We start from the raw sequence: 25,264 nt of genomic DNA, 5'->3' as shown, positions 1-25,264 counted from the left end.
GCTTATGGACATCACCATTTAAAGTCAAGACCAGGGGATGGCTCCGTTCATAAAGCATTTGTCTTGAAGGAATGGGACCTGAGTGTGATCCTCAGCACCCGTGTAAGAAGCCGTGGGAGGCAGTGTGTTGGGGAGACAGAGGCAGGAGGATCCCTTAGGTTTGCTCATCCACCAGCCTCACCTAGTTGGTAAGCTCTAAGCTTTTAGTCAAAGAGGGACACTGTCTCCAAAAGGAAGTGATGGCGTGCCTCCACATACCCACTCACACAGATGTCCCCGAGCAAGCACACACACACACACACACACACACACACACACACACACACCTTTTCCACTTTAAAAGTAAAATAAAATCAAGATTAATCCAGGCGCTGTGGTGTGGACCTATCATGACGGCACAGAGGAGGTGGAGGCAGGAGAATGGCAGGACCTTGTTCCAGAAAAACCAAACTATAAACCAACAAATAAAATCAAGAGTTTTGGTAGTTTCTATAAAATCTAAACAGTAACTCCCTTAAACTTTGCAGGCCATATGTTCTCTGCCACAGCTACTTAGTTCCGCTCATGGTAACACAAACTCACCACAGATAAATGTAAACAAGCCAGATGGCCCATATTCTGGTAAATTTTATTGTAGACACTGGCTTTTGAATTTCACATATTTTTTAAATGACTAAATGATGGCGATTTCTTGGTCCCTTTCAACCATTTAAAAACATAGACTATTTTTAACTCGTGGTCGCCTAAAGGCAGGCTGTGAGCCCAAGTTGGTGTTGGGTCCTAGTTTTCTAACCCTTACTGAGCCAGGAAGAGATTGATGTAATAGAAATAATAGTCATCGGCTTAATTGATTGACCTCATCCTTGGCCAGGACTCAAAGTGTCAGCTCTTACTGTACCGATGCAGCAGTCTGGAGAGTTTGGGGGTGAAAGTCGGCGTGGGATCTTGCTCTGCATTGAAAGAATGCTAAAAAACACAGTGGCATCTGAATTGATTTCTCTGCTTGATTTCCCACTTCTTGCAAATGCCTAGATTTGGAACTTAAATTGGAAGACTTTCAACGTGGAGTGGGACTTGCCCCACCCCGTGTGCCCCACTCTGCCTAATCTAGTGGTGTCCTGAATGGCTAGATCATCTTGCCATGGGTTACCTGTCCTTCCCAGGCAGGTGAACTTCCCACCAAATGGAATGTGATGGTGCACACCTGTAATTCCAGAACTCCTCCAGGGCCTGAGCTGAAGGATTGCCTTGAGGTTGTGAGAGTATTGGCCACACAGTAAGCAGGGGAAAGGCCAGCCTGAGCTAGAGGGAGGCCTTGTCTTGAAACAAAACAAAACAAGCAAACAAACAACAAAGGAAAACAAAAAGGGGAGGGAGAGAGGGAAGGAGAGGAAGGAAGGGAGGGAGGGAGGGAGAAAGGGAGGGAGAAAGGGAGGGAGAAAGGGAGGGAGAGAATGGGGGGAGGAGAGGAAGGAAGGAAGGAGGAAGGGAAGGAGGGAGGGAGGGAGGGAGGGAGGAACAGGGAGGGAGGGAGGGAGGGAGGGGGGAACAGGGAAGGAGGGAAGCAGAGTACTCTGTCTTTTCCATGCTGACTGACAAAAACCCCTTCTCTCCACCAGGAAGAAGAGACCAGAAGGTGTGTACCATCACGGATCCTACTTGCAATTTTGGCATAGGGATCTTTCCAGGCAGAGAATGCCTGACTAAAATGAGGCCGGAGTTTCTCTTCCTCTAGCAGACTTTGGGTTAATTATCCCCATCATTTTCCTCCTCACTCCTTCCCACTTCCACTTCCTGGGTTTCCTTTCCATCGTTTGCAGTAATAAGAGATGATCTACACTGCTATTTTTTACTGCTGTTTTCAGCATACTCCATTGTAAGGTTATGAGATTTAATTCTGAAACTGCCTGCGTTTAGCACTGGGACTCCACAGTGCCAGTGATGGGCTCTCAGGAGCCAGAGGAGTTGGCCCCAGCACACTCCTAGGGAAAGGGTATTTTCACAATTCTGGACCACAGTCCTATGAGGCAGTAAATGCCTGCATAACACATTTTGGTGCTGCCCCATCCATTCCATGAAAACTTCTGTCTACAGATTGCCTCAAAATGCACACAGGCGTCTGCAACATTTACCCTTTAGTTTTATCAAAAACCCATTGAACTTTCCCCAAGAACATTTCCCAAGTGCCTTTGGCATTGGATTATCCAAATGAGACTTTTCCAAGGTAACTTAGTTAACCTGTGAGCCTGTACTTCCAGAGATAGCCCTCAAACAGCCGCTAGTTTTATTTCAACTCCTCATTCACAAGTCTTCTGAGTTTGTTGTTTCGCAATTATACAACGTTGACTTGGGTTCCGTTCATCTTCCTCAAAGTCAGTAAGACTCGACAAGCATCCTCACTTGAGCAGCAGGAGGATAACAGAGTGAAATGATTGTCCATACTGCTGTAAAATAAAGCCCAGAGTAGCAGCTCACACCTGTAATCCTACTACTTGAGAGGAGGATATCTGTGAGTCGGAAGCAGACTTGGGTTCTAGGCTGAGGTCCTGGCTACATTAGGAAGACCCAGTCTCAAAATGTCCAAAAATAAAAACATATAAAATTTGAAAAATATTTACACACCCTTGAATCCTTTTAACAAGTGAGGCAGAGGCATGAAAGGCGGGAGTGCCAGGCCGTCCTGAACTGAGTCCAGGTCTGAGCTGCAAGCAAGCAAGAAATAAATGTATGATTGTAGCGCAGCTACGATCTAGCCACTTATAACAGGGCGGACCTCTGGGTTCCTTGGGGAAATTCTTGGAGTCTTGCATTTCCAAGAAGCCTGGGTTGAATTTTCCAGTTGTTTTGAGACACGAAGGAACTGAGCAGGCCCCCTGGGTCCCCGTCACAGCTCCCTCAATAACTAGCTCCCTGGAGATCTTGGGAAAATCACTCACTGGCTTCGAGTCTAAGTTTATAGCCTTGAAAACGAAGGGTTGAGACATCTCAAGTATCTTTTCCACTCCACTTCCTCAGTACTCAAAAAGGAAAACGGTTGAAAATAGGATGAAAGGGTTCGAGAGTTTAGGAAGGAAACGTGTGAGCAGCCTGCAGCCCCCTGCTCTGTCTTTCTTGATGAGTGACATCATGTTTGTTTCATTCTCTACACAATGTACATATACCCCGCCCCCAGCACAACCACTCCTAAAGTGGAGTTTACAACTTAAAAATGATTTCGAGACCTGCTGGCAGCCGCAATGGTCCTGTGTGATTTTCATTGTGGACTGGCTTTGTTTCTTATGTGACCGTCCTTTCCGAGGTCGCGCCCTGTGGCATTGCCTTCTGTAGGCTGTCTGCTTTTCCTTCAACAAGCTGCCGCGCTGTGAAGCCTGGACGAGGTAAGGGGAGTGGGGGCGTGTCCTAAAGAAATGAGCGTCCAGGAAGATGCTTAGGTTCAGTTTGTCCCTTTTTTTTGCTCCTGAAGCGACACTAATTTGCATTCTGGTAGGGGTTTGGATAGTTTCTCAGATCTTCTAGTTTTCCTTTGCAAAAGTCCCATCGCTGCTCAAGTCCCAGGTCTGTGTGACGCGGTTTATTGTGGCAACAGTTCCCAGCAACTGCCCAGATGCTGAGCACCTACAGCCCAGCCTGGAGGTGGGGGGAGGAGGGAGCGCTGGGCCGGGATTGGGAAACCGGGGACTGAAGGACAAGATAGGAGTTCCCCCGGCACTGCCTAGAGAGGAGGCGCGATGGGCTGCGGACCTTCCCAGCAAGCAGGGGACCGGAGCCAGAGCCACGTGCCCTCACCCAGGAAGGGCTGGGAAGAGGGATCCAAGGTAAAAGACAATCACAGACCGTGTTGAAGCACACGCCTGGAAACCCAGCATGCAGGCGGCTGAGGAAGGAGAATTGCTTCCAGTTTGAATTTGAGGCCTGTTTGGATTACAGAGTGCATACTGAGGCTACACAGCAAGACACTGTCAGAGAGAGCAGAAGGGAAGGAGGTATGAAAGAAATGGGGGTGGGGAGACCTGAGGAAGACAAAACCACAGCATAGTGACAGGATTTCCCACGCTTCCACATTCAGGAAGCTCTGGAGTTGTCTGGAGCCAGTCTGGAGTTTACTGCCCTCTTAGTAGGTACCTAACAGAATGAGAACCAAGCATGTTTATTCTGCCACTGATGCTTGGAGTCGCCAAATCAAGAACGAGTACATGCATCTATGTATCTATGTCCAAGAAGACAGATGTATGTGCCCATACCCCGGGCAGATGAGGAATAACAGGAGGGCTTGTGGTTCTGCCCATCACCCTGGTTTCTCAGGGGAAGTTGGAAGTTCCTGGCAGTTGCCAGCAATTGGTGGTTCCGGACCTCCTGTTCTCTGTATTTATCTCCAGTACAAAGCTCTGTTAACCATCTAGCTACATCCTCTGGACGGTGAAGCTCATTGGGGACAGAGACAGAGGGAACCTAATTTGTAAGTCTCCTTCCCGTCTTTCTACTGTGCCTCAAGCTTGTGTCTGTGTCATTTCCCTGGCGATATTAAAGTGAAGTTCCCACAATGCAATGGAGGCAGAACAACTGGGTTGCTTACCATCCTTCCCTGACTCTAGAAGAGCAATTAGGCCCTGCTAACCGTAATGAGCCAGGCTTGGCCACCTATAAAATTAAGAGTGAAAGCAGAGAAAATTTTAAATTTTTTCAATGTGATCACATTGAGAAGAGGAACAACAACAACAACAACAAAAAAGGTCTGGTGACTCCTCAAGTCCATCTTTGGGGTCCTGGCATGGGGGGTCTAAACAGAGGATGAGGAAGCTTAGCGGATAAAGGTGTTTATGCGAAGCCTGAATACCTAAGTTCAATGCCCTGGTCCCTCATGATAGAAGGAAAGACCTGAAAACTGTTTTATGAGCTCCACACATGTGCACACACACACGCACACACACAGAAATGCAGTTTAAATTTTTATGGCAAGAGGGACTGATATGGGTGCTGATCTGGGTATGATCCTTCCCATCACTGACCCCATTATGATCCCGGCTCCAGACTCTCCAGCAGAAGTGATCTGGCAAGTTACTCTGGTCATGGTGTCTCTTCCCAGAAATAGAAACCCTAACTAAGACAGTGGTCAAAAAGGACTCTTTATGGGTTTTCTCTAACATCTGATATAAGTCTTGCTTTTTTACTGAAAAAGGACTAAGTTACTTGTTAAAACATTATGTCTATGTGTGTATGTGCAAACATGTCTGTGTGCATACACATGTATGCGAGGGGAGTGCATGGCCCATGCTTTTGTTGAAGCCAGGGTTGATGTTGAATATCTCCTTCTGTTGGTTACTAAGTATTTATGTTGCATTTTTATATTGTGTGTACACACCAGCAGAGATCAATAAACAGCCTGTGAAAGTCAATTCCCTCCTTCCTCCATGTGGGTCCCAGGGATTGAACTTGGGTCCTTGGACTTGGCAGCAGTGCTTTTCCCACTGAGTACCTCATTGACTTGCGCCTTATTTTTTATTTTTTTTTTAAGTATCTCTCGCTGACCCTGGCGCTCATTCACTGGCTAGACTGTTAATCAACAAGCCCTGAAATCTTCCTGTCTCTGTCTTCCAGGGCTGGGAATACTGACATATCCCGCCACACTCGGACTTTTTGTGTGGGTGCCGGAGATCCAAACTCATCCTCGTGTTTGCACATCAAGTGCCTTAGCTTCTCAGTCATTTCTTGGCCTTCTTAAATCTTGTTAAAGAGTCATTCCTGAGTGTCTTTGAGGGGTTGCTATTTGTAATTATATTACTAAGAGTAAATTAACAAAATTTCTAGTTCCAAAGTCTTCCCTCAGGTCCACAGGCAAATGCATTTATACATGCTTCTGCTCACCAAGTGATTGACAATTTCAGCTTAGAGAGTATCAACAACTGATTCCTGCCAAGCTGTTTGGAAAATATGTTTCCCAAAAGAAGCTTCAGAAGTACATACAGTACTTACACTACACACACACACACACACACACACACACACACACACACCTCAAAAAGCAAACAACAGGCACCTGTGTATAGTTGAAACCAGTGTCTTTTTTAAAAAAATGCTGGTGACTCTCTCACACAGCTGTCAGCCTGGGACTTGTAAGTTTTTAATGTGAAACCTGATTTTAAAAGAATGTTAGCTCCAAGGCATTGAAGTATACAAAAAGATCAATCTGAAATGTCGAACTTATTGAACCTCTGCTTTGACAACTTCATCTTGGGAACATAATAGAATCTCCCACCCTCCTTCTATCATCCCACCCAGTACTCTTCTTATGGAAAACTGCTAGGTTAATACAATATGTAATATGTATTTGTGTGAAAATATAAAGCTTGCACACATGGCGACATCCCCAGTGTATACAGATTCAATTATTTATCAGTATCGCTGGTGTCTTTCTTTGACTTACAGCTACCTCAATCTAAATTACAAAATGGGGCCAACATTCCTCCACTGTGTTATGACTTGACATGAATTGACATGACATTCGAAAGGTGGTCTTAGTTTTCCAAAGAGAAAACCTTTTATCTCTTTCTAGAAACTTAAGGCTGGTGTATTAAGAGATGAAAAAAAAAAGAAAGAAAAGAAAATTGTTCAGGTTTTCTTGCACCTGTCTGTAAATGCAAATGGGTAGAGCTCCTCCCTGGGGTTCCCATCCCAAATCAAGCCTTTCTGGTGATGAGGAAGCCATTGGGAGGCCATCTGAAGTGGTAGTGTTTGAATCCATTCCAAGCTGTAGATTGTAGAACGTGTGGAAGAAAGCCAACTCTTCTGGTCTATGAACACTGAAAATTTCACTCCATTCCTAAGTGTTTTATCAGCATTTTGCTGGCTGCTGTGGCTGCCGTTAAGCCTCTTCCATTTTCAGTAGCTCGACTTAGAAATGTTATATGACAAAATCAGTCCTTACATGTCACATGGTGCATTGCTGGGTTTTGTTTTGTTTTGTTTTAAGTGAATCTACAAAATGCAACACAATACAAAAATGTAAAAATATGCCTCTCACTATCACTGGCTTTAAATATCTGAAAACTAGGGAAAGAACTCACAATGAGGATTATACATCTTTAAGTTCAACCAGAGCTCCGAGGCCCTGAGAGGGAAGCATCCCACAGTGTCTGTCTTGGATTCCTTTGTCAGATGGGCACATCCTAGTGTCTCCTGAGGGGAGAAGCCCCCATTGAGGGATTGCCCTGATCAGACTGGTTTGTGGACATGTCGGTGGGAACAAAAGTGTTCAATCTGTGTCATTGCGTCTTAGAAGTGTATAATTTTATCATTTTTCTTTTATCCATTACTAGAGATCAAATTTGGAGTCTTGTTTGTTGGTTGTAGGCAAATGTACTATTATTAACCTGTATCCCCAGAGTGAGGAAGGGGAAGGAAGGGTCCAAATTACTCTGAAACTCCTGTTCTTCAGGTTGGACATCAGACACATTTTGTAGCAAGATGTGGGCCTTAATAAATTGGTCAACCCCACCCCCATAGCCTTTTTGGCCAAAGCCCAAAGTGCCTTCCCCAGCTGGCTATGACCGCTGACAGGAATTTCCCCAGCAGATGCTCCTTGTTCATGTTTCCCTGACATCCAATAATCTCCATTGCAGTGTAGGCTTCACCCCTACAGATTGTGCCTTTTCAGGCAAGCATGCTAACTCTGCCATGCAAATGCCTGGCTCCCTAGACTTTCCTGAGCAATATTGGTGGAAGCCTCCATCACCCATAACACCTACATTCTAGGTACCTGGAAAACTAGCATTGCATGAGTGACGTTAAAGACTGTTCCCAAGGAGAAGTAGCCAGGTCTCCTTGGACATACCCTTTGATGCCTGCATACATGAATGACTAAACACAGAAAGATGCTTTGCAGATGGGTTCTCTAGAGCTCTCATTTCAAAGAAGTCTTTCCAGTAGTTATAATGAACCATTGATGGATGCTACCAGGCCAATTCTTGATGGCTTCCAGGTACTTTTCCTATTATCTCAAAGCCAAGTACTTGGCTTTTTTCTTAATGGTGCAGATTTCCTTACCAACCATAAACAGAGTCCTTTTCTGTTTAAGTTTCTCTATTCCTTTTACTCTGATTTTTGTTATCAGGTTTTCCTGTAAATTGGGCTAAGGGAAACTAGCTATAACCATGCCACAATGTGAATGCTTTATTCTCCTGAATGATCTCTAGCAGATTAGTTTGCCAGCTTGAAATTTAGCCTCACACAAACTCTCAGGGCATGGATAGAAAGTAGAGTCCTTTGCCAGAATTTAAACTCACGGGCCCTTGTCCAATCCCCAACAGAGTTCTCATTTCCATTTGAAGCCTCGTGGGAACAGTTTTTACCATCAGCATTTCTGTTGATATTCTGAACTTCTGTGCTGTCTTCATGATTTCCCACTGAACTCTGCTTATAGCATTCTAAGGTTTCCCTTGCCTGTATCTCCAAACATTTCCAAGTTTCTCCCATAATCCAGTTCTATAAGGTTCTGAACAACACACTCAGGAGCAGCCACAGTAATGAGACTACTTCTCAGTATCAGTAATTTCCCATGTTAGTAAGTTTTCTGTTACTATGACAAAATGCTTGGGATAAACAACAGAAGTGCGGAGGATTTATTTTTGCCAGAAGTTTCAGAGGTTTCAGTCCACGGGCACTTGGTCCTTTGCTGTGAGACAAAAATTAATGGCAGAGAGCTTGAGAGAGAGCAGAGCTTCTTATGTTATTGAAACTGGGAAATAGAGAGAGCCAGAGAGCAAGGGCCTAGAGACAAGATACACCCTCAATGACCTATTTCCTCTATGTACCACACCCTAAGTCCATTCAGCAATGATTCCAAGGAGTCATTGCATTTATCATTCTCATGGTCCAATCACCTCTCAACAGGGCTACCAGTTGGGGACCAAGCCTTCAATATATCAACCTTTAGGGACATTTTTATATTCAAATCAAAACCCTCTCTCTGTCTGGTTCTTATTTTAAAAAACTAACAAAAAACCAATTGTGATTGCATCTGGGGTTCACATGAATAATTCCAATAGCCTGACTTTCTTGAGAGCAGGACTTAATCACATCTGTAAGATCACTATATTGTATAACATGACACCCACGGGCTATGATTACTAATCAGACTACTACAGACAGTAATTGGTAAGTGCTCACAAATCAGACCCTGCTAGATTGTTCTAGTTTTCCTAAGAAATCTCACCGAACTGTTCTCTTTTCTCAGGCTAGTGACAGAGTGACTTCTTCCAAAGAGAACTGCAGCCCCAAAACGGAAGCTGCATGGCCCAAGGACACGGCAGACAATGCTGAAAATCTAGACCAGCAAACCCATATGGAAAGCCTGCCTGGGACTATTCCAGAAAGCTCTCCACCTCCTAGTGAAATAAATGGGAGAGTAAATTCAGGTAACTTTGCCTCTGTTCTTGTTGCTCTCCAACAGATATCTGGTCGACCTCTAAATATATAGTGTATGTATCTGATGGCCCCTTCTTTTGGGGTCTTAGTGTACTTTAAATGGCAAGGTTCTTATCTCTAAGACATTCGAATTTAGTCTTAGGCTTTTATCATGTGAGTAAATAATGTTAGCCATTAATCTTGTGGGTGAAGTAGTTAAAGCCATCTTAAAACAACAAGAGCGGCAAGAGCCCTTGTTGAGACTTGAAAACACATTTTAGGAGTAGAAACCGCACGAAGTAAGGGAATGTAAGCCCCTGTGTTGTTGTCTTCCTAAGGGAAAGGTTTGCATTTGAAAGAATAAATAAAACCTTCATTAAACTGTCCCCCTCCCTCTACCCATCCACAGCACAAGCAAGTGCACAGTAAAAACATAAAAGACGTAATTATTATCTGGTATGATGTTTAAAAAGCTATTTGTGGCCCTTCTCATGCAATGCTGTGGCCTCCCCTCCTTTGAGCTCTCCCTTGTGGCTGAGTGATGACATCTTATTTATATAGTTGGTCTGCCTTTGGAACAAAGGAAACCGCACAGACCTCAAGGGAAAGAACATTGATTTAGTTTAAGGGAAAACTTTTACTCCACGTCCCTGGCATTTCTTCTCTCACTACAAGTTAAGATAGAAAAATAAAGAGGATGGGGCCAGAGTGTTGGCTTAGTGGTTATGAGCCATGATTGCTGGTACAGAGGACCCGGGTTCATTCCCAGCATCCATATAAGGTAACTCACTAACACTTGTACCTCCAGTTCTCAGAGACCTAGCTGATAAAATGATGTTTGTATGCATGTGAGTACGTGTGTCGGTGCAGGTGCATGTGTTGATATCAGGTGTCTTCTTCATGTGATGTCTCCCGTATAGAGAGAAGCATAGTTACATGTTTGAGCACTTTTCTTTTTGTTATTGTTGTTTCATTTCATTTTGTTTTAAGAGACTAGGTTTCTCTCTATAACAGCCCTGGCAGTCCTGGAACTCACTCTGTAGACCAGGCCGGCCTCGAACTCACAGAGATCCACCTGCCTCTGCCTCCCATGTGCTAAGATTAAATGTGCGCACCACCACTGCCCAGCTTGGGTGCATTCTATAAGACTCAGTGCCGAGCTCTTTGCATTGAGAATGGGCTCCATTTCATACACCTACGAGGCTGAAGAGCCAGCATTGGAAAGCACTGATCTGCTTGGCCCTTTAGTGATGCCAGGTGACCTTCAGCTGAACACTTTCTTGGGGGGGGGGGCTAATGTCTGAGATGAGAAACAGCTGGCCGTCATGGGAGCCGCCTCTGCATATGTTTTCAAACCACAAAAAGCCGTGAACATTGTCCTTGTAACCACAGATTTTAGGAACAGCTGCGAAAGCCCCCGTCCACTGAACACTGAGGACTTTTTGAAAAGAGTTCACTTCAGAGGGCTCTGCAGAGTGTCAGCTATGACTTGCGAAGCAGAGCCATCTTCGGGCCCACAAGCCTGCACCTTTTATTTTATGACCTGATGGTGTGGAGGTGGCTGTTTCTGGGCATGGGGGATTTGCAGCGAGGAGGCTGCTCTCGAGAATACAGCTCATAAATCTGCTCCTGTAACTGGCTCCATGGCTCATCTTTAAAATCATTAGTAAGATCTTAGCTGCCGGTGTGCTAGCTCCAGATCGGGTCCCCTTTGAGGACTCTTTCCGAAAAGGCAGACCTCCCCTCGGAAGATTTAGCAGATGGTTGAACTGTATACCAGGACTGTAGAACCAGCCAGCCCTTGGCAACTTCATGCCATTTACCGTTTGTATACAAAGCATAGAAACCAAACTGCAGCTCGGAGCAGTCGCCAGGAGGATGTCCTCAGCCTCAGCTGCAGTTGAGATTGTAATTAGTGGAACAAATCAGCGTCACCCGACCAGAGTGCGTGCGCGTTGTTACAACAAAGAGGCTTGGCCATGGCAGCACGGGGACGGGGCTGGATTCTGTGCACTTGAGACTTGCTACGGAAGGAATAGATTATGCTGATGTGTTTGTAAAGACAGCAGCGAAAATTTGAACTTCAAAGATTTACAGAGCTTTATAACGGAAGCCAGATATTGGGGCTGTGGCCATGGGCGTTAGCAACCTGAGTGCAGTCCTTGGAACGCCCATGGTGGAAGGACAGAACCAGCTCCCTCAAATTCTCCTTCAGCCTCACAATCATGCAATAACACACACTTGCATGCATACCCACACATAAAATAAATAAGTAAATGTAGCACGACTAATAAAAACCCTGAGACAGATACTGGGATTCAAGTTGGAAGATCAGAGTAACAAAGCAGCCAACCACTAGAAAGAGAGCTCTCGCCTCTACAAAATCTTCAGACTGAAGAGAGCGAGTTTCTGCCTCATCCCACCTAAATTCCTCCCTAGTGCTGGGATTAAAGGCGTGCACCACAACCACCCCGCCCCTATGGCTAACTAGTGTGGTTGCTGGGATTAAAGGTGGGTGCCACCACTGCCTGGCCTGGATGGTTGATTAGTGTGGCTAGCTTTGCTTCTCTGATCTTCAGGCAAGCTTTATTTGTTAGATCATAAATAAAATATAATAAATAAATAGCTAGATAGATAATTGGTAAAATTATTTAAAAAAAAGAAATTATATATTTATGCAAAAGTGTCGAGACAGATTTGATTCAGGGACTTGTATAAGGTACCCATTAATCAGTTTTTAATTATTTACTTTGTGCATGTATGGGTGTGAGGATGGTGTATGTGTGCATCATGTATCCTAGAGTGTGTGTGGGTACATATGAAGTTAGAAAAAGATGTCCCAGTGTCCTGCTCTATCACTCCCAACCTTGTTTTCTTGAGACAGGGTTTTTTGCTGGACCTGGAACAGGACTGACAGCCAGCAAGTCCCTTGTCTCTGTTCCTTGTTCCCTTACAGTGTTGTGACTGTCAGCATGGTAACTATGCCAGACATTTTACACGGGTGCTGAGGATTTGAACTTGGGTCCTTGTGATTTTGCAATAAGGTCTTTGACCCACAGAGCTCTCTCTCCAGCCCCCATTTAGCATTTGGGTGTTAAACTCTTTATTCTTAAATTTCTCTTTCTTTATGCTTTTTTTTTTTGAAGACTCAGTTGCCAATGGGATAATCAATAAACCCCAACTCCTGGAAAGTTGGGAACGACCAAAGTCATCAGACATCCTGGAAGAGTTAATTGTCCAAGGAATCATACAAAGTCGAAGCAAAGTATTTAGAGATGGAGAGTCGTATGATGTCATGGCAAGTGATTTTGTAATTAACATTTGTTTATACTTAAAATTAGCAATAAAATATAATTGATCACAACTCATTATTTCCAGTATATAAGACCTACAGTATAAATGATATCATTTGTCTAAGCCAGATTTTCCTTCTATAAATTCGCTTAGTTCTCTGCGCACCATGCTTCTCGGTGGATTCAGAATCACCCTGATCATTAATGATTAATGAAGCCAATAAAGCATTCCCTGGGCTTGACTGAATTTGGATATAATAAGTCCCAGGAAATAACAAGCTTTCATCTTCCCGGGGATTTTTATTGTGTTGTCTTGTAGAATAGAAAACTAAACTGTGGTTTACCCATGAGGAAAAACTGCCAGAGCTCCAGCAGATATGCCTACATGGGAATACATGCAACCATGAAGAAGAAGGTTCCAGAAATTGTCGTGTTCTTTCTTTTTCTTCATTGATTCGCCTTGTTTTATTTGTCACTGTTTGACATTAATGTGAAAAATATTTATCCTCTGATTTTAACTAATTTAGTGGAGATCTCAGGCTCTAAATTTTTATTTAAGTGAACTTTGTGTGTGTGTGCATACACGTGTGTGCATGACATACATGTGGAGATCAGAGAACAACCTCTGATAGCAGTCCTCCAATGCTTCCACCTCTGTTTGACATAGGGTCTCTCACTGACCTGCAGCTGGCCACACAGGCAGGCCCACCAGTGTCCAGGGATCGCCCTGTTTCCTTAGCCATCTCATCCCTGGGACTATAGGTGTGCCCCACTTGCACAGTTTTTATAGGAATTTTATCAAAAAAAATCCCAGATATTTACTCAGGCTGAGCCCTGTTTATGACCATAAAATTTTTAATATGTTCTATATAAAACTCTGAACAGAACTATGAAACATGATTAATAAAAAGCTCAGAGAGAGAAACTGGGGTTTTCCTTAAAATCAGAAAAGCAAGCACCCAACCATTGACTCTTACCTCGACCTCAGTCCAAAATGGCGATCCTGCCTCCAGGAACCTCAGAATGAGACTGTGGATGAGAGCTGTTTCCTCCCGTTCTGTAATCCTCTCTAGGGCTGGGATTAAAGGTGTGCACTGCTGTGATTAAAGGCACGCACCCCCGGTTTCTTTGGCAAACTAGTGTGGCTACTGGGACCAACGGTGCATTTTACCACTACTTGGTCTATAATGCTGACCAGCAGAGGGCTATTTTACACTCAGATCTTCAGACAAGCTTTATTTAGTAAAATACAATTAAAATGCCACTAAGGAACTAAATATTTTGTTTGTTCCTTTGTTTATAACCAAGGCTCCCAGGATCACCTGACACATAGATAAAAGAGAAATTAAATTGGGGGGAGGGGCAATGGAAAGGAGCCTAAGGAAATGAATGGAAAAGACAAGAAACGGAGAGATGAAAGTAGAGACCAGAAGTTGAGAAGTTTCTCAACGTTGTAGAGAAAGCAGTTGGCAGTGATTACCTCAGCATGGTGTGTAGATCAACTCACTAACTGCTTAAGCTAATATTCTACTCTGTACGGGAGAACTCGAGGATGAAATCCAAAGTGGCATTCTTTTTATACAAAACAAAGTAGGGCCTGAAGAAGGCATAAGCAGAAATGAAAAGAGATGGCCAACATCAAGATTATCACCAGACAGCCAACAACAAAAGAAAATAGGAAAATGAGATGGTTAAAAGGAATTTATAACATACTTGATGATTAATCTCAATTGTCAACTTATATAAGATATAATATAATATATAATCACCTGAGAAAATATTTTTTGGGCATGCCTGGGAGGGCGCATCTTGATTGTGTCATTGGAGGTGGAAGTACTGTCCCCTGTGGGCGGCACCATTCCTTGGGCTAGGATTCTGCACTGTTAGAAAAAGAAATGAGCTGAAGATAAGCATGTATCACTCTTCCCACTTTGCCTATGGATGCAGTGTGACCAACTGCCTCACGTTCCTGCAGCTAAGGCTTTCTGGCAGGAGGGTCTGTACCTGAACAACAAACTCTTCCTTCCTGAAGTTCCTTTCATTGGTATATTTTATTACAGTCATGGAAAAGTAAAGTGTCATTTGACATTTTCATAGTATCACCATGATCCAATATGGTTTGGATGATGACAAATATTTGACTGTATTTGAAAATATGAGAAAAACATGTCTGTAATAAAGATGGAGAGGGGCTATTTTTTGAGCTCTAGATGAGCCTCTGGGGACAGAAAAAAGAAAATGATGTCAAAAGATGGGAGAGCAATTCAAATGGAGGAAGACATATGGAAACACTCCGTTGCTAAGTGAAGCCTCCTTAAGGGAGATGCAGTAACTCCTTGATGCTAATACCCGTGGGAATAAAATTACAACTTAGTTTAGTGAGCCCCAGTCACCAGAGGTGAATGAGTTCTGACTTCCAACAAGGGAGTGCACAGAATGATTAGCTTAAATATTGTGGAAGAACTCTATTCATGACAATGATGGACTTGAAGTTTGATATCATTAATTGAATTAAAGGTAAATTCTCTTCTAACATAGGATGGGATGGAATGGGATAGGATGGGATGGGATGGGATGGGATGGGATGGGATGGAATGGGGAGCCTGAGCAGGACCTTCTCAAAAGGACCACATGTCACAAGCCACAAGCACACCACAATACTTTTTCTCTCTTTTGTATTAGACCCACATGGGCCAGTGTAAGCCAGGCTAGCAAGAGGCCGGGGCAGCAACACACAGCCCTGTTTGTTTTGTAGCCCAATGTGCTAGGTATTAACCTTACATTGGCATAAATCACTTAGGAAGATTTTAACAATCCCAGGACCCAGATCCCGCCTTGGACTCATGCCTGAGTATTGGGCTTGGCTTTCATGCTTTCAGAATCTTCTAGATGACTCTGTGGGCAGCCCATCCTGAGATCCACCCCTCCAACAACAAACCTGCACTTAAGGCTAAGTCCATTATCCAGTGGGAAGGATTGAAGCATTGGTGATCGTAGTTCACACTCTATTGTTGTAAAAAAGAATTCTAAAATGTTCTTGGACATACATTTTCTTTTTTGTGAGAATTTTTTATTGTTTTTATTGAGATATACATTTTTCTCCACTCCCCTCCCTTTCTCCTCTCTTCCCTTCTACCCTCTCCCATGATTCCCATGCTTTCAATTACTCAGGAGATCTTATCTTTTTCTCCTCCCTATGTAGATCCATGTGTGTCTCTCTTAAGGTCCCCTTTGTTGTCTAGGTTCTCTGGGATTGTGGATTGTAGGCTGGGATTAAAGGGGTGTGACTCCTAAATACTGGGATTAAAAATGTGAGCCATCACCACCTGTCACTTTCTCTTTTAGACTGGATCAATCTTGTGTAGCCCAGGGTAAGCTTGAACTCATAAAGATCCATCTGCATCTTCCTCCCCAGTGCTGAGATTAAAGGTGTGTGCCACCACTGCCTGGCCTCTATGGATAATTGGTGGTTTAGCTCTGCACTCTGGTCTTCAGGCAAGCTTTATTTGTTAGATCACAAACAAAACATCACCACAAACTCTTTAAAAAATTTCCTGCTGAGGGGCTGAGGAGATGGCTTTGAGGGGAAAGCAATCCCTGAGGACCTGACTTTGGCTCCCCAAAGCCCCCATAAAGGAGGATGTGGTCACTCATGTCTATATAATCCCGGCTCTCCTAGATGGAAGCTCTTCCTAATGGACGGTGGAGACAGGCAGGTCCCCTGACTCTCTTGGTTTAGCCATTCTGCACATGCAGTAGTGAACGAGACGAGCAATCTTGTCTCAAGGAATGTGGAAGGCAAGGCTGGTCACCTGAGGCTGTCCTCAGAAGTTCATCTGTGTGGCATAGTGTGTGCACACCTGCTCTCTCTCTCTCTCTCTCTCACACACACACACACACACACACACAGAGAGAGAGAGAGAGAGAGAGAGAGAGATTTAAAAATTAGGTTCCTACTGATGGGTACGGTTAGAGTGATTAAGTAGAGGCTTAGGAGAGTGTTCGTGTATTCTTTTAATTTTCTGTTGTAAATGCATGTTTAAAAACCGTATTTTTGGAAAAGAATTCAAGTTAAAATTTTGTAGCCCTTTATTACAATTTCACTTTTGTAACTAGATGATGCATAACCAGAAAGTCACTATCACTTTTCTGAACTGCCGAAAGTGTGGCCATTCAGATATGATGGGCAATTTTTACTATTTGGCAATTGCCAATAGCAAAGCCTAGCATAGAGTCGTTGCTCAGTAATAACTGGTCACTCTCCATCATAAGATCAAAAAGTAATAAAAAAGCTAATCTCTATCCAAGTGAAAATAAGTGGTAACACACAGAATATTATGAAATCAATTGCTGTCCTTGAAGAGTATAGATCAATCAACTAAAGTTAAACTCTGAATGTCTTACACTGAGCTAGACTTTCACACACACTCACACACACACACACACACACACACACACACTTTCTTTCGGCTTTCAGTCTTGAGATCTCTCTGGTGAGTCCTCTTCCATCCGGCTTCAGTGGTACATTCTCAGGCTTTGTTTTAATAGCCTGGTATTTTTGAGACATCAAATGCATTTTAATGCTTCTGTGCATGGCCGAGATGTCTCAGCAGGTAAAGGTACAGATGCTGAAGCTGGACAACCCAAGTTCAACCTCCGAACGCACAAAAAAGTGGAAGAAGAAAAGTAACCCCACAAAGTGGTCATCTAACCTCCATCCACATGCAGGGACACATTCAGGCCCTTATGTGCGTGCACGTGTACACGCACGCGCACAATAATAAAAGCAGCAATAATAACAATAATAAATGTATTTCTGCTCTGAACAGATTTCACATTTATACTGCATCCATCTGCCACTTAGAAAATTTAGACTTTGAAATTTGCACTTGAAGCTGTTTTTTTTTTTCTTGCCTGCTCATCTCCACTAGGCCAAGGTAATAATCCTTTCTCCATTAAAAGCAAAATGTCTTCCTCCAGGTGGACACGACTGAGAAGCCACTGAGAAAGCCGCCGGCCAGACTGAAAAAACTTAAGGTGAAGAAAGAGGTAAAAGATTTCACAATCCAAGACATAGAGGAAAAGATGCAGGCGGCCGAGGAGCGCAGAAAGGTAAGGGCCGTGGATGCTGGTCGGATGGGGTTGACCGCCTCCTAAAATGAGCAGCTGCAAGACCTAGCCTATCAGGAGCCTTAAGACAAATCACGTGCATTGATGCACTGCAGCTCAGTGGTCCGTGTGCTTCGGGGGCTCAACACTTTGTTTTTTTCTTGAAAATTATTTTTGTGCTGTGCAGGAATGAAGTAGAACCGTGAACTCGGTTGAAATTTGTTGTTTCGTCTATATTCCCTCAGTAAACACTATTCAACCCTCTGGATTAAGTCATGTGTGGGGGAAGTTTCCATCCGGGTTAGAGGGAGGAGGACAACCTGGGTAGGGATGGGTATTGAGCGAAGCGTGGGTTCTGAAGACCGTCAGGTCAGCTCCTATAGATTTAAGCACTAGGGTCTACAACCCAAAGCCTGTTGTTCCTGGGGGACATGCCTTTACTCCAGTTTCCTTCATTTCTGCCTCCCTATTTAGTGGCCTAGAGAGCAAAGACTGGACTATAAACTCTATGGGGGTGGGCCCTGTGTCTGTCTCTTCCAATATGGTTCCCCGACAAACATCTCTTCCAAGACCAAGTAGTCAAGTAGAATAAGTAAAAGCGGTCGTGACAAGCAATATGGATGAGAATGTGAAGAAAATAAGATTGCCAGGGTTCTTTTCCATTCTTTAATATCACTTTTCAGACCAAAAAAGAAGAAATAAGAAAACGGCTACGGAGTGACCGGCTCCTGTCCGCCGCCAACTCTTCAGATGCAGCTGAACCAGGAAGGGCAGAGGCTCCGTTTGCAGAAGGTCTCCCAGGTGTGAGCACCCCTGCTTCGCAGAGGTCCTACACACAGGAAGGAGAGCCACGCAAAAGGAAGAAAAGTGGAAATGATGTGGCCCAGATGAATAGGGTTGACTCCTATGCGGGTTTGGGGACTGTGGAGTCAGACATGTATTACAACCGAGAGGACGACATATTCTAATAGTCCACTTTCAAAATGAATCTCACCAAGGGGTCCATTACTTCCAGTTGCAACAGTCTTAGTGCGTCTCGTGGTCTTTAGGAAGTGACTGTGGCTCTACTCGTTGACATTGCTGCCCTGGGTTTAGGGCTCATTGTGGGAGCAGCAAAGGGATGAGTTTCCGTTGAGTGAATTAAAGGCTATACTTACCCAGGAGGGATGGGGGATCACAAGGTTGCTGTTCTCCTTCAGAGTGCCTTCCAGCATTAGCTAGAGGTCTTAGATTAGGAAGCCCTGGCCAGCTTCCTTGAATATGCTCGTGCCAAAAGAAATTCTTCCTTTCGCTGGCCTTGGCCACACCCACTGATGAGTCCTTCACAGCAAGTTGTGTAGATGTGTGTTGTGTTTATTAATAATCTGCGTGTTTCTTATGTTTTAATTCTTTGCTGTCAAAAATAAAGCAGTATCTTGAAAGTTGGGTGAATTATAGTCTTATCTATGTAATGTAAGTCATCTATATCCGGTGGTCAAGTAATGTCCAGGATGGAGAGCAGGGATAGTGCCCTCTGGGACAGCACTCACCCATCATGGGAGCTGCCTCAGGTTCCATCATTACCACCACCACAAACAAAAACACATCAACAGATACCTGTGTACAATAACATGCACTCTTCATGCTGAAGAAGAAAAACTCTGATTGGGAAAGAGTAGAAGGGGCTGAGGGGACTGAGGGTCAGCCCCGTGGGTCCACTCTTTCCCACAGACTGTCTGAGCTCCTGAGCTTGCTACTGTCATCTTGTCGGAATTATTTCTTTGTTCTCCACCCCTTTTACCAACTACATCCAGTAAAGAATCATGTCTTCCAGACGTACAATCTGAAGATCTCATCCATTTGTTTTCACACTTTTCTCCTGTCCCTCCCTACATTAGACTACCTTATCCATCATGGTTCAACAGTTTTCTCAACCTCCGTACACCTTGAGGTCTGTTTAAGACCTTTGCTCCACCTTGCTTGGCCCCTACATCTTAACTGTCAAAATAAAAAAAAAAAAAAAAAAACACATACTGCCTGTGTCCGTGGCTCAGTTGGATATTGAGGTACACTGCTAACTGGAAGATCATTGGTTTGATTCTACTCTTGGGCTGGGGTTGTAACTTAGTTTGTAGAGTGCTTGCCTCGAACACACAAACCCAGAGCTCCATCCCCAGCACTACATAAACTGGGTAATACAGGCCCACAATCTGAGCACTTGGGCAGCAGAAACAAGAGGATCAGAAATTTGTGATTTACTTCAGCTACATAATAAATTCAAGGCCAACCTGGGATACATGAGACTCATCAAACAGACTCTGAGTTGTTGATAAAGAACTTAAATTTTAAAGTTCACCAAAATTGGACTTCTCCTAGTTCCTTGGAATCAGTGCATGCACTAATGCGTGCGCGCGCGCGCACACACACATACACACACAGTGTAGTTTATTGGTATTTGCATGTGTCATGCCCCATCTTCTCTATCCCTTTGTGGACACTGATGAATACCTTCTTGTTTCTCTTGTGTCGCCTCAGAGGTCACTCTGTAAAAACCCAAACATTCCTGTAAAAATTAATGGCCCTGTAGCTCCCATGCTAATACAGGACCAGTACTCGAGCCAGGAACTAAGCCTGGAAACTTAAAAGCATACAGACAAACACAGAGACAGACAGACAGAGACACGAACGCGGGTCATCCTTGATACAAGAATGCCAAATGCCACTTTATTGTGCTGGGGGCATATAGGATTCCTTAGCCACGCCCAGTTCTTGGGATCCTTCAGCTGCAGGTCTCATCAGCCTGCCATCAAGGCCTCATGCTCAGAGCAGCTGCAGGCAAAGACAGTCAAGGAGCCAGGGATCTATAGCTCCCAACATCACTCCATCAACCCCTGCTCATCCTGACCTCCTCTCCAGTCATCCACCTTCACACATCTCGCTCTGTGTTGAATGTCTGATGCACATCCTTGACAGTGGATTATTTTCACTTCCTGCAGGACAGAACAGTGGTTGTTCTATGACAATGTTTCTGTCTTTTGTATCTTGAAGAGCTGGTTGTTCAAAGTGAGTGAGGTGTTAACGTTGTTTAGTGCCAATACATCTGCTGGACTCAGGAGTGACCTTTCCCATTGGGCTACCATTGGGAACAGGCCTTATTTGACTGGGAGGCTACTTAAGCTACTTAAGCATCTCCTGTTTGACTGCTCTTTGAGATTTTGCAGAAGGGCACCCTGGGTGTCTCTTTGTCCAAGAACTTAGATATCCTCAGGCCACTGAGGCAAGAAAATCACTGTAGAATCAGTACCTCTTGAAGTCAGCATTTATTCTTAGTGTGACTTCAGAAAGGCATGTAGACTCTGTGTCTATCTTGCCTGCTCATTGCAGATAATCTCCATTAGAAAGATGTATAAAATGAAATCATGTATTTAAAAATACAGCATAAACTAGAATATGCCCCAATATTTATAGAACATTATTTAAACAAAGCCACATGTGAGCAACACAATGTTTTATTATCCATCCTAGGATTCTCCTGAGAGGGTGTTCCTCTACTGACAAGTGCCAATCTCACAGAATGACATAGTAGCTAAAACAATTACACAAGGAACTAGGACAAACAAAATATCACTCTTCTGTCTCTGAATAATGTCGAAATCATCACAAAAATATATTCACTCAAGCATATAGTACCTGCAAATTAAATTCACAAATTCCACAAATATTGAAATAATAGCTTTTCCTGAAATCTTGTGCTCTGGTTTACAATTCTTAAAGGAGCTTGAATGACATGTTTGTTGAATTAAAATATGACAGTGATTCCTCCGTACATATCCATATTTCATCCAAGGATTCAAGTAACTGTGGGGAGAAAATATTCAGAAAACAAATAGTACCTGTGCTAAGCACATCCAGCCTTTTCTTGCCATCATCCCGTGAACTATCCAATACTGTGGATGTTCCTAAGGCATCTACATGGAATTAGTTGCAGTAAGAAATCTAAAGATGTTGTAATGCATGCAAGAGGTGTTCATCAAGCATACACCATCTTACATGAGAGATAAAGCATCCTTAGATTTCAAGACCCAGGGGTGACTCTGGAACCAGTCCTCCCATGGATGCAGAAGGTTGACAATGTAGTGTAGATGTGAATATTATCACTGGCACCCTGGCTTGAAACGTTCTCCACTTATGTAGAGTTTAACATGCAAACAGATAGCAGAAGCAAAACCTTTATGATCAGTGTACTTCTTAGTAGGAACTTGGAAAGGCATGTGGACTCTGCATCTCAGTGAAGAATCTTCAGTAATAACTGCATATGTTCTTAACGGTACCATTCACATCAGTGGGATGGGAAGAAAGGTGATTAAAACATCCAACAGCAAAGTATTTTTAATGAAATTATCTGCACATGTTTCAGGTAAGCACACTATTTAGAATATAGAGGTGCCATTCTTAAGAGTCTCAAGTGGATCATTGTAGAAAAAAAACCTGCAAGTTTTTTTTTCTGTCTTTTTCTTATTGTCATCTGCTTGTTAAAGCTTGTGTGTTAATCAATGACTCTAAAGACATTCCCTGGGAACCTACAGCAACTGCAGCCAGAGAAGCAGGTAAGCTAACTACAGATCTTCACCTCTCCCTCAGGCCCCTAGCTCTCAGCTCCCTAGCTCTCAGCCCCCTAGCTCCCATCCCTAGCTCTATAGCAGACCACCTGCTGGGGCAGCTTCCCCTTCCTTTCTGCCCCATCTCCAGTTCCTTGCACAGATCTTCCCTCCAAACTCTCCTCCCCAACTCATTTATCCCCCAATTCCAGCAGCCACTCTGGCCAGTGAAGCAGGTAGGCTAACTGTAGGTTTTCACTCCCTCTCTTATCCAACTCCAATCCCCTAGTCTCATGCCCATCTCTGTAGAAAACTACCAACTGCAGCCTCTCCTCACTCTCTGTCCCCATTCCAAGGGATCCTAGTGGAAAACCCTGCTTTCCTTCCTCTTGTAGACCCCCTTAGTGCCCTCCTTCTAGTCCATCCCCATTTTTACCCGTCAGCTCCCAACCTAGAAATACATTTCACCTGGAATGCCAGAGGACATACCAATCAGGATCCAAGAAGAACATCCTACATCCTACCAGACAGCCACCACACTCCTAAGAACTGGAGAGGGCAACAGAAATTAAGGCACAAACCCCCACCCAACAAAGACAAAACCAGATATGCACCTAGAATTACAATCTTCCCAAATACAGGTGCCTGAACTCCAGAATAAAAGCATAAGCAACAACAGACAGGACAATGTGTCTCCAGTAGAGCCCAGCAACCTTACCACAGTGTCCTTCGTATTGCAACATAGATGAAGGCACAAGAAAAAGACTTTAAAATACCCTTTAAGAATATGCTGTAAACCCTTAAAGAGGAAATTAATAACCCCCTTAAAGAAAACTATGAAAACACAAACAGTGGAAGGAGATGAATAAAACAACTGAAGACCTGAAGCGGAAACAGAATTGATAAAGAAAAAAACTCCAAACCAAGGGAAATCTGCAAATGAAAACTTAGAAACTTAAATAGGAACTTCACATGCATGCATCACCAACATAATACAAGAGCTAGAAGAAAGACTCTCAGATATTGAAGATGTGATAGGATAAATTTATACCCAGGTCTAAGTAAATGTTAAATCTAAAAAGAAATCCTGGCACAAAACATCCAGGAAGTCTGGGACGCTATGAAAAGAACAAATCTAAGAAAAGTAGAAATAGAGGAAGGAGAAGAAACCCAGATCATGGGCACAGGAAATTTTCAACAAATTTTCCACAAAATCATAGAAGAAAGCTTCCTTAACCTGAAGAAAGAGATGCCTATCAAGGAACAAGAAGCACACAGAATACCAAATAGATCAGAGCAGAAAAGAAAGTCCTCTGGAAACATAATAATCAAAACACTGAATGTACAGAATAAAGAAAGAATACTAAAAGCTGCAAGGGAAAAGGACCAAGTAACGTACAAAGGTAGACCTAATAGAATATCCCAGGACTTCTCAATGGAGACTTTTAAAGCCAGCAGGGTTTGGACAGATATTCTATAGATGCTAAGAGATCATAGATGCTAGCCCAGACTACTGTGCCCAGCAAAACTTTTCATCACCATAGATGAATAAGATATTCCATGATAAAACAAAATTTCTCCAGGAAACTCCTACAACTGATAAATACTTTCAGCAAAGTAGTTAAATACAAAATTAACTCACAAAACTCTAACCCTACTATTTACAAATGACAAATGGTCAGAGGAAAAAAATCAGAGAATACCTTTCACAATAGCCTCCAATAATATAAAATAGCTTGGAGCAACTCTAACCAAGCAGGAGAGATTTACATGACAAAAATGTTAAGACATTAAAGAAGGAAGTTGAAGAAGATATCAGAAGATGAAAAGATCTCCCATTCTCATGGATCAGTAGAATTGAAATAGTTAAAATGGTCATCCTACTGAAATCTACAGCTTTAATGAAATTCCCACCAAAATCACAACATAGTTCTTCACAGATCTTAAAAGGACAATTTTCAGTTTCATATAGAAACACAGAAAATTCAGCATAGCTAAGACAATCCTGAATAACAAAGGGAGATCTTACCATTCCCAGTTTCAAGTTGTACTACAGAGATATCATAATAAAAAACAGCATAGAATTGACACAAAAACAGACATGTAGATCAGTAGAAACAAACTGGAGACCCAGACATAAAGCCACACACTTCTAGACACCTGATTCTGATAAAGAAGACAGGAATACACACTGGAAAAAAGCATCTTCAATAAATGGTGCTGGTCAGACTGGATGGTTACAAGTAGAAGAATACAAATAAATCCATACATATCACCTTGCACAAAACTTAACTCAAAGTGGATCAAAAACCTTAACATAAAACCAGATACACTGAACCTGGTACAAGAAAAAGTGGGAAATAGCTTTGAACTCATCAGCATAGAAAAGACTTTTTATTGTTAGTACAGGCACTAAGATCAACAATTAATAAATGGTATCTCATTAAACTGAAAAACTTCTGTATGGCAAAGGACTCTGTTCAGACAAACTGAAGCCTACAGAATGAGAAAAGGTTTTTTACCAACTTCACATACACTGGAGGCCTAATTTACAATATATTTCCAATGTGTGTGTGTTTGTGTATGTGTATAAACCTTCAAAAAACTAGATATCAAGAAAACAACTGAATTTAAAAGTGGGATACAGATCTAAACAGAAAATTCTCAAAAGAAGAAGCTCAAATGGCTGAGAAATACTACAAAAATGTTCAACATCCTTAGTCATTGGGGATATGCAAATCAAAACTGCTTTGTGATTTCATCTTACACCCGTCAGAATGGCTAAGATCAATTTTTTAAAAGTGACAGCTCATGCTGGTGAGGATGTGGAGCAATGGGAACACTCCTCCATTGCTGGTGGGAGTGCAAACTTGTACAGCCACTAAG

At 43.1% G+C, this 25,264-nt stretch overlaps 1 protein-coding gene across 1 annotated transcript; it reads left to right on the top strand.

Annotated features, from left to right (window-relative positions):
* Window positions 1-3,880: 3,880 nt before the first annotated feature.
* On the top strand, window positions 3,881-18,981 carry Stmnd1 (stathmin domain containing 1). Its single transcript, XM_041632588.1, has 5 exons — window positions 3,881-3,983; window positions 9,230-9,410; window positions 12,546-12,697; window positions 17,673-17,804; window positions 18,485-18,981. Exons 2-5 carry the CDS (start codon window positions 9,338-9,340, stop codon window positions 18,767-18,769), a joined length of 642 nt encoding a protein of 213 aa, XP_041488522.1. The 5' UTR covers window positions 3,881-3,983; window positions 9,230-9,337; the 3' UTR covers window positions 18,770-18,981.
* The last annotated feature ends 6,283 nt before the right edge of the window (window positions 18,982-25,264 follow it).

Source organism: Microtus oregoni, unplaced genomic scaffold, assembly GCF_018167655.1.
Source record: "Microtus oregoni isolate MIOR12 unplaced genomic scaffold, Mior012 000042F_ref0000377, whole genome shotgun sequence".
NCBI lineage: Eukaryota > Metazoa > Chordata > Mammalia > Rodentia > Cricetidae > Microtus > Microtus oregoni.
Note: the sequence above shows the minus strand (reverse complement) of the source record. Positions and strands in the feature narration are given on the sequence as shown.

Coding starts and splice junctions, on each gene's coding strand:
- Stmnd1 (XM_041632588.1), top strand. CDS start 9,338: ATGGAAAGCCTGCCTGGGACTATTCCAGAAAGCTCTCCACCTCCTAGT. Junction 9,411..12,545: donor AAATGGGAGAGTAAATTCAG/GTAACTTTGCCT, acceptor TTTTTTTTGAAG/ACTCAGTTGCCAATGGGATA. Junction 17,805..18,484: donor CGGCCGAGGAGCGCAGAAAG/GTAAGGGCCGTG, acceptor ATCACTTTTCAG/ACCAAAAAAGAAGAAATAAG.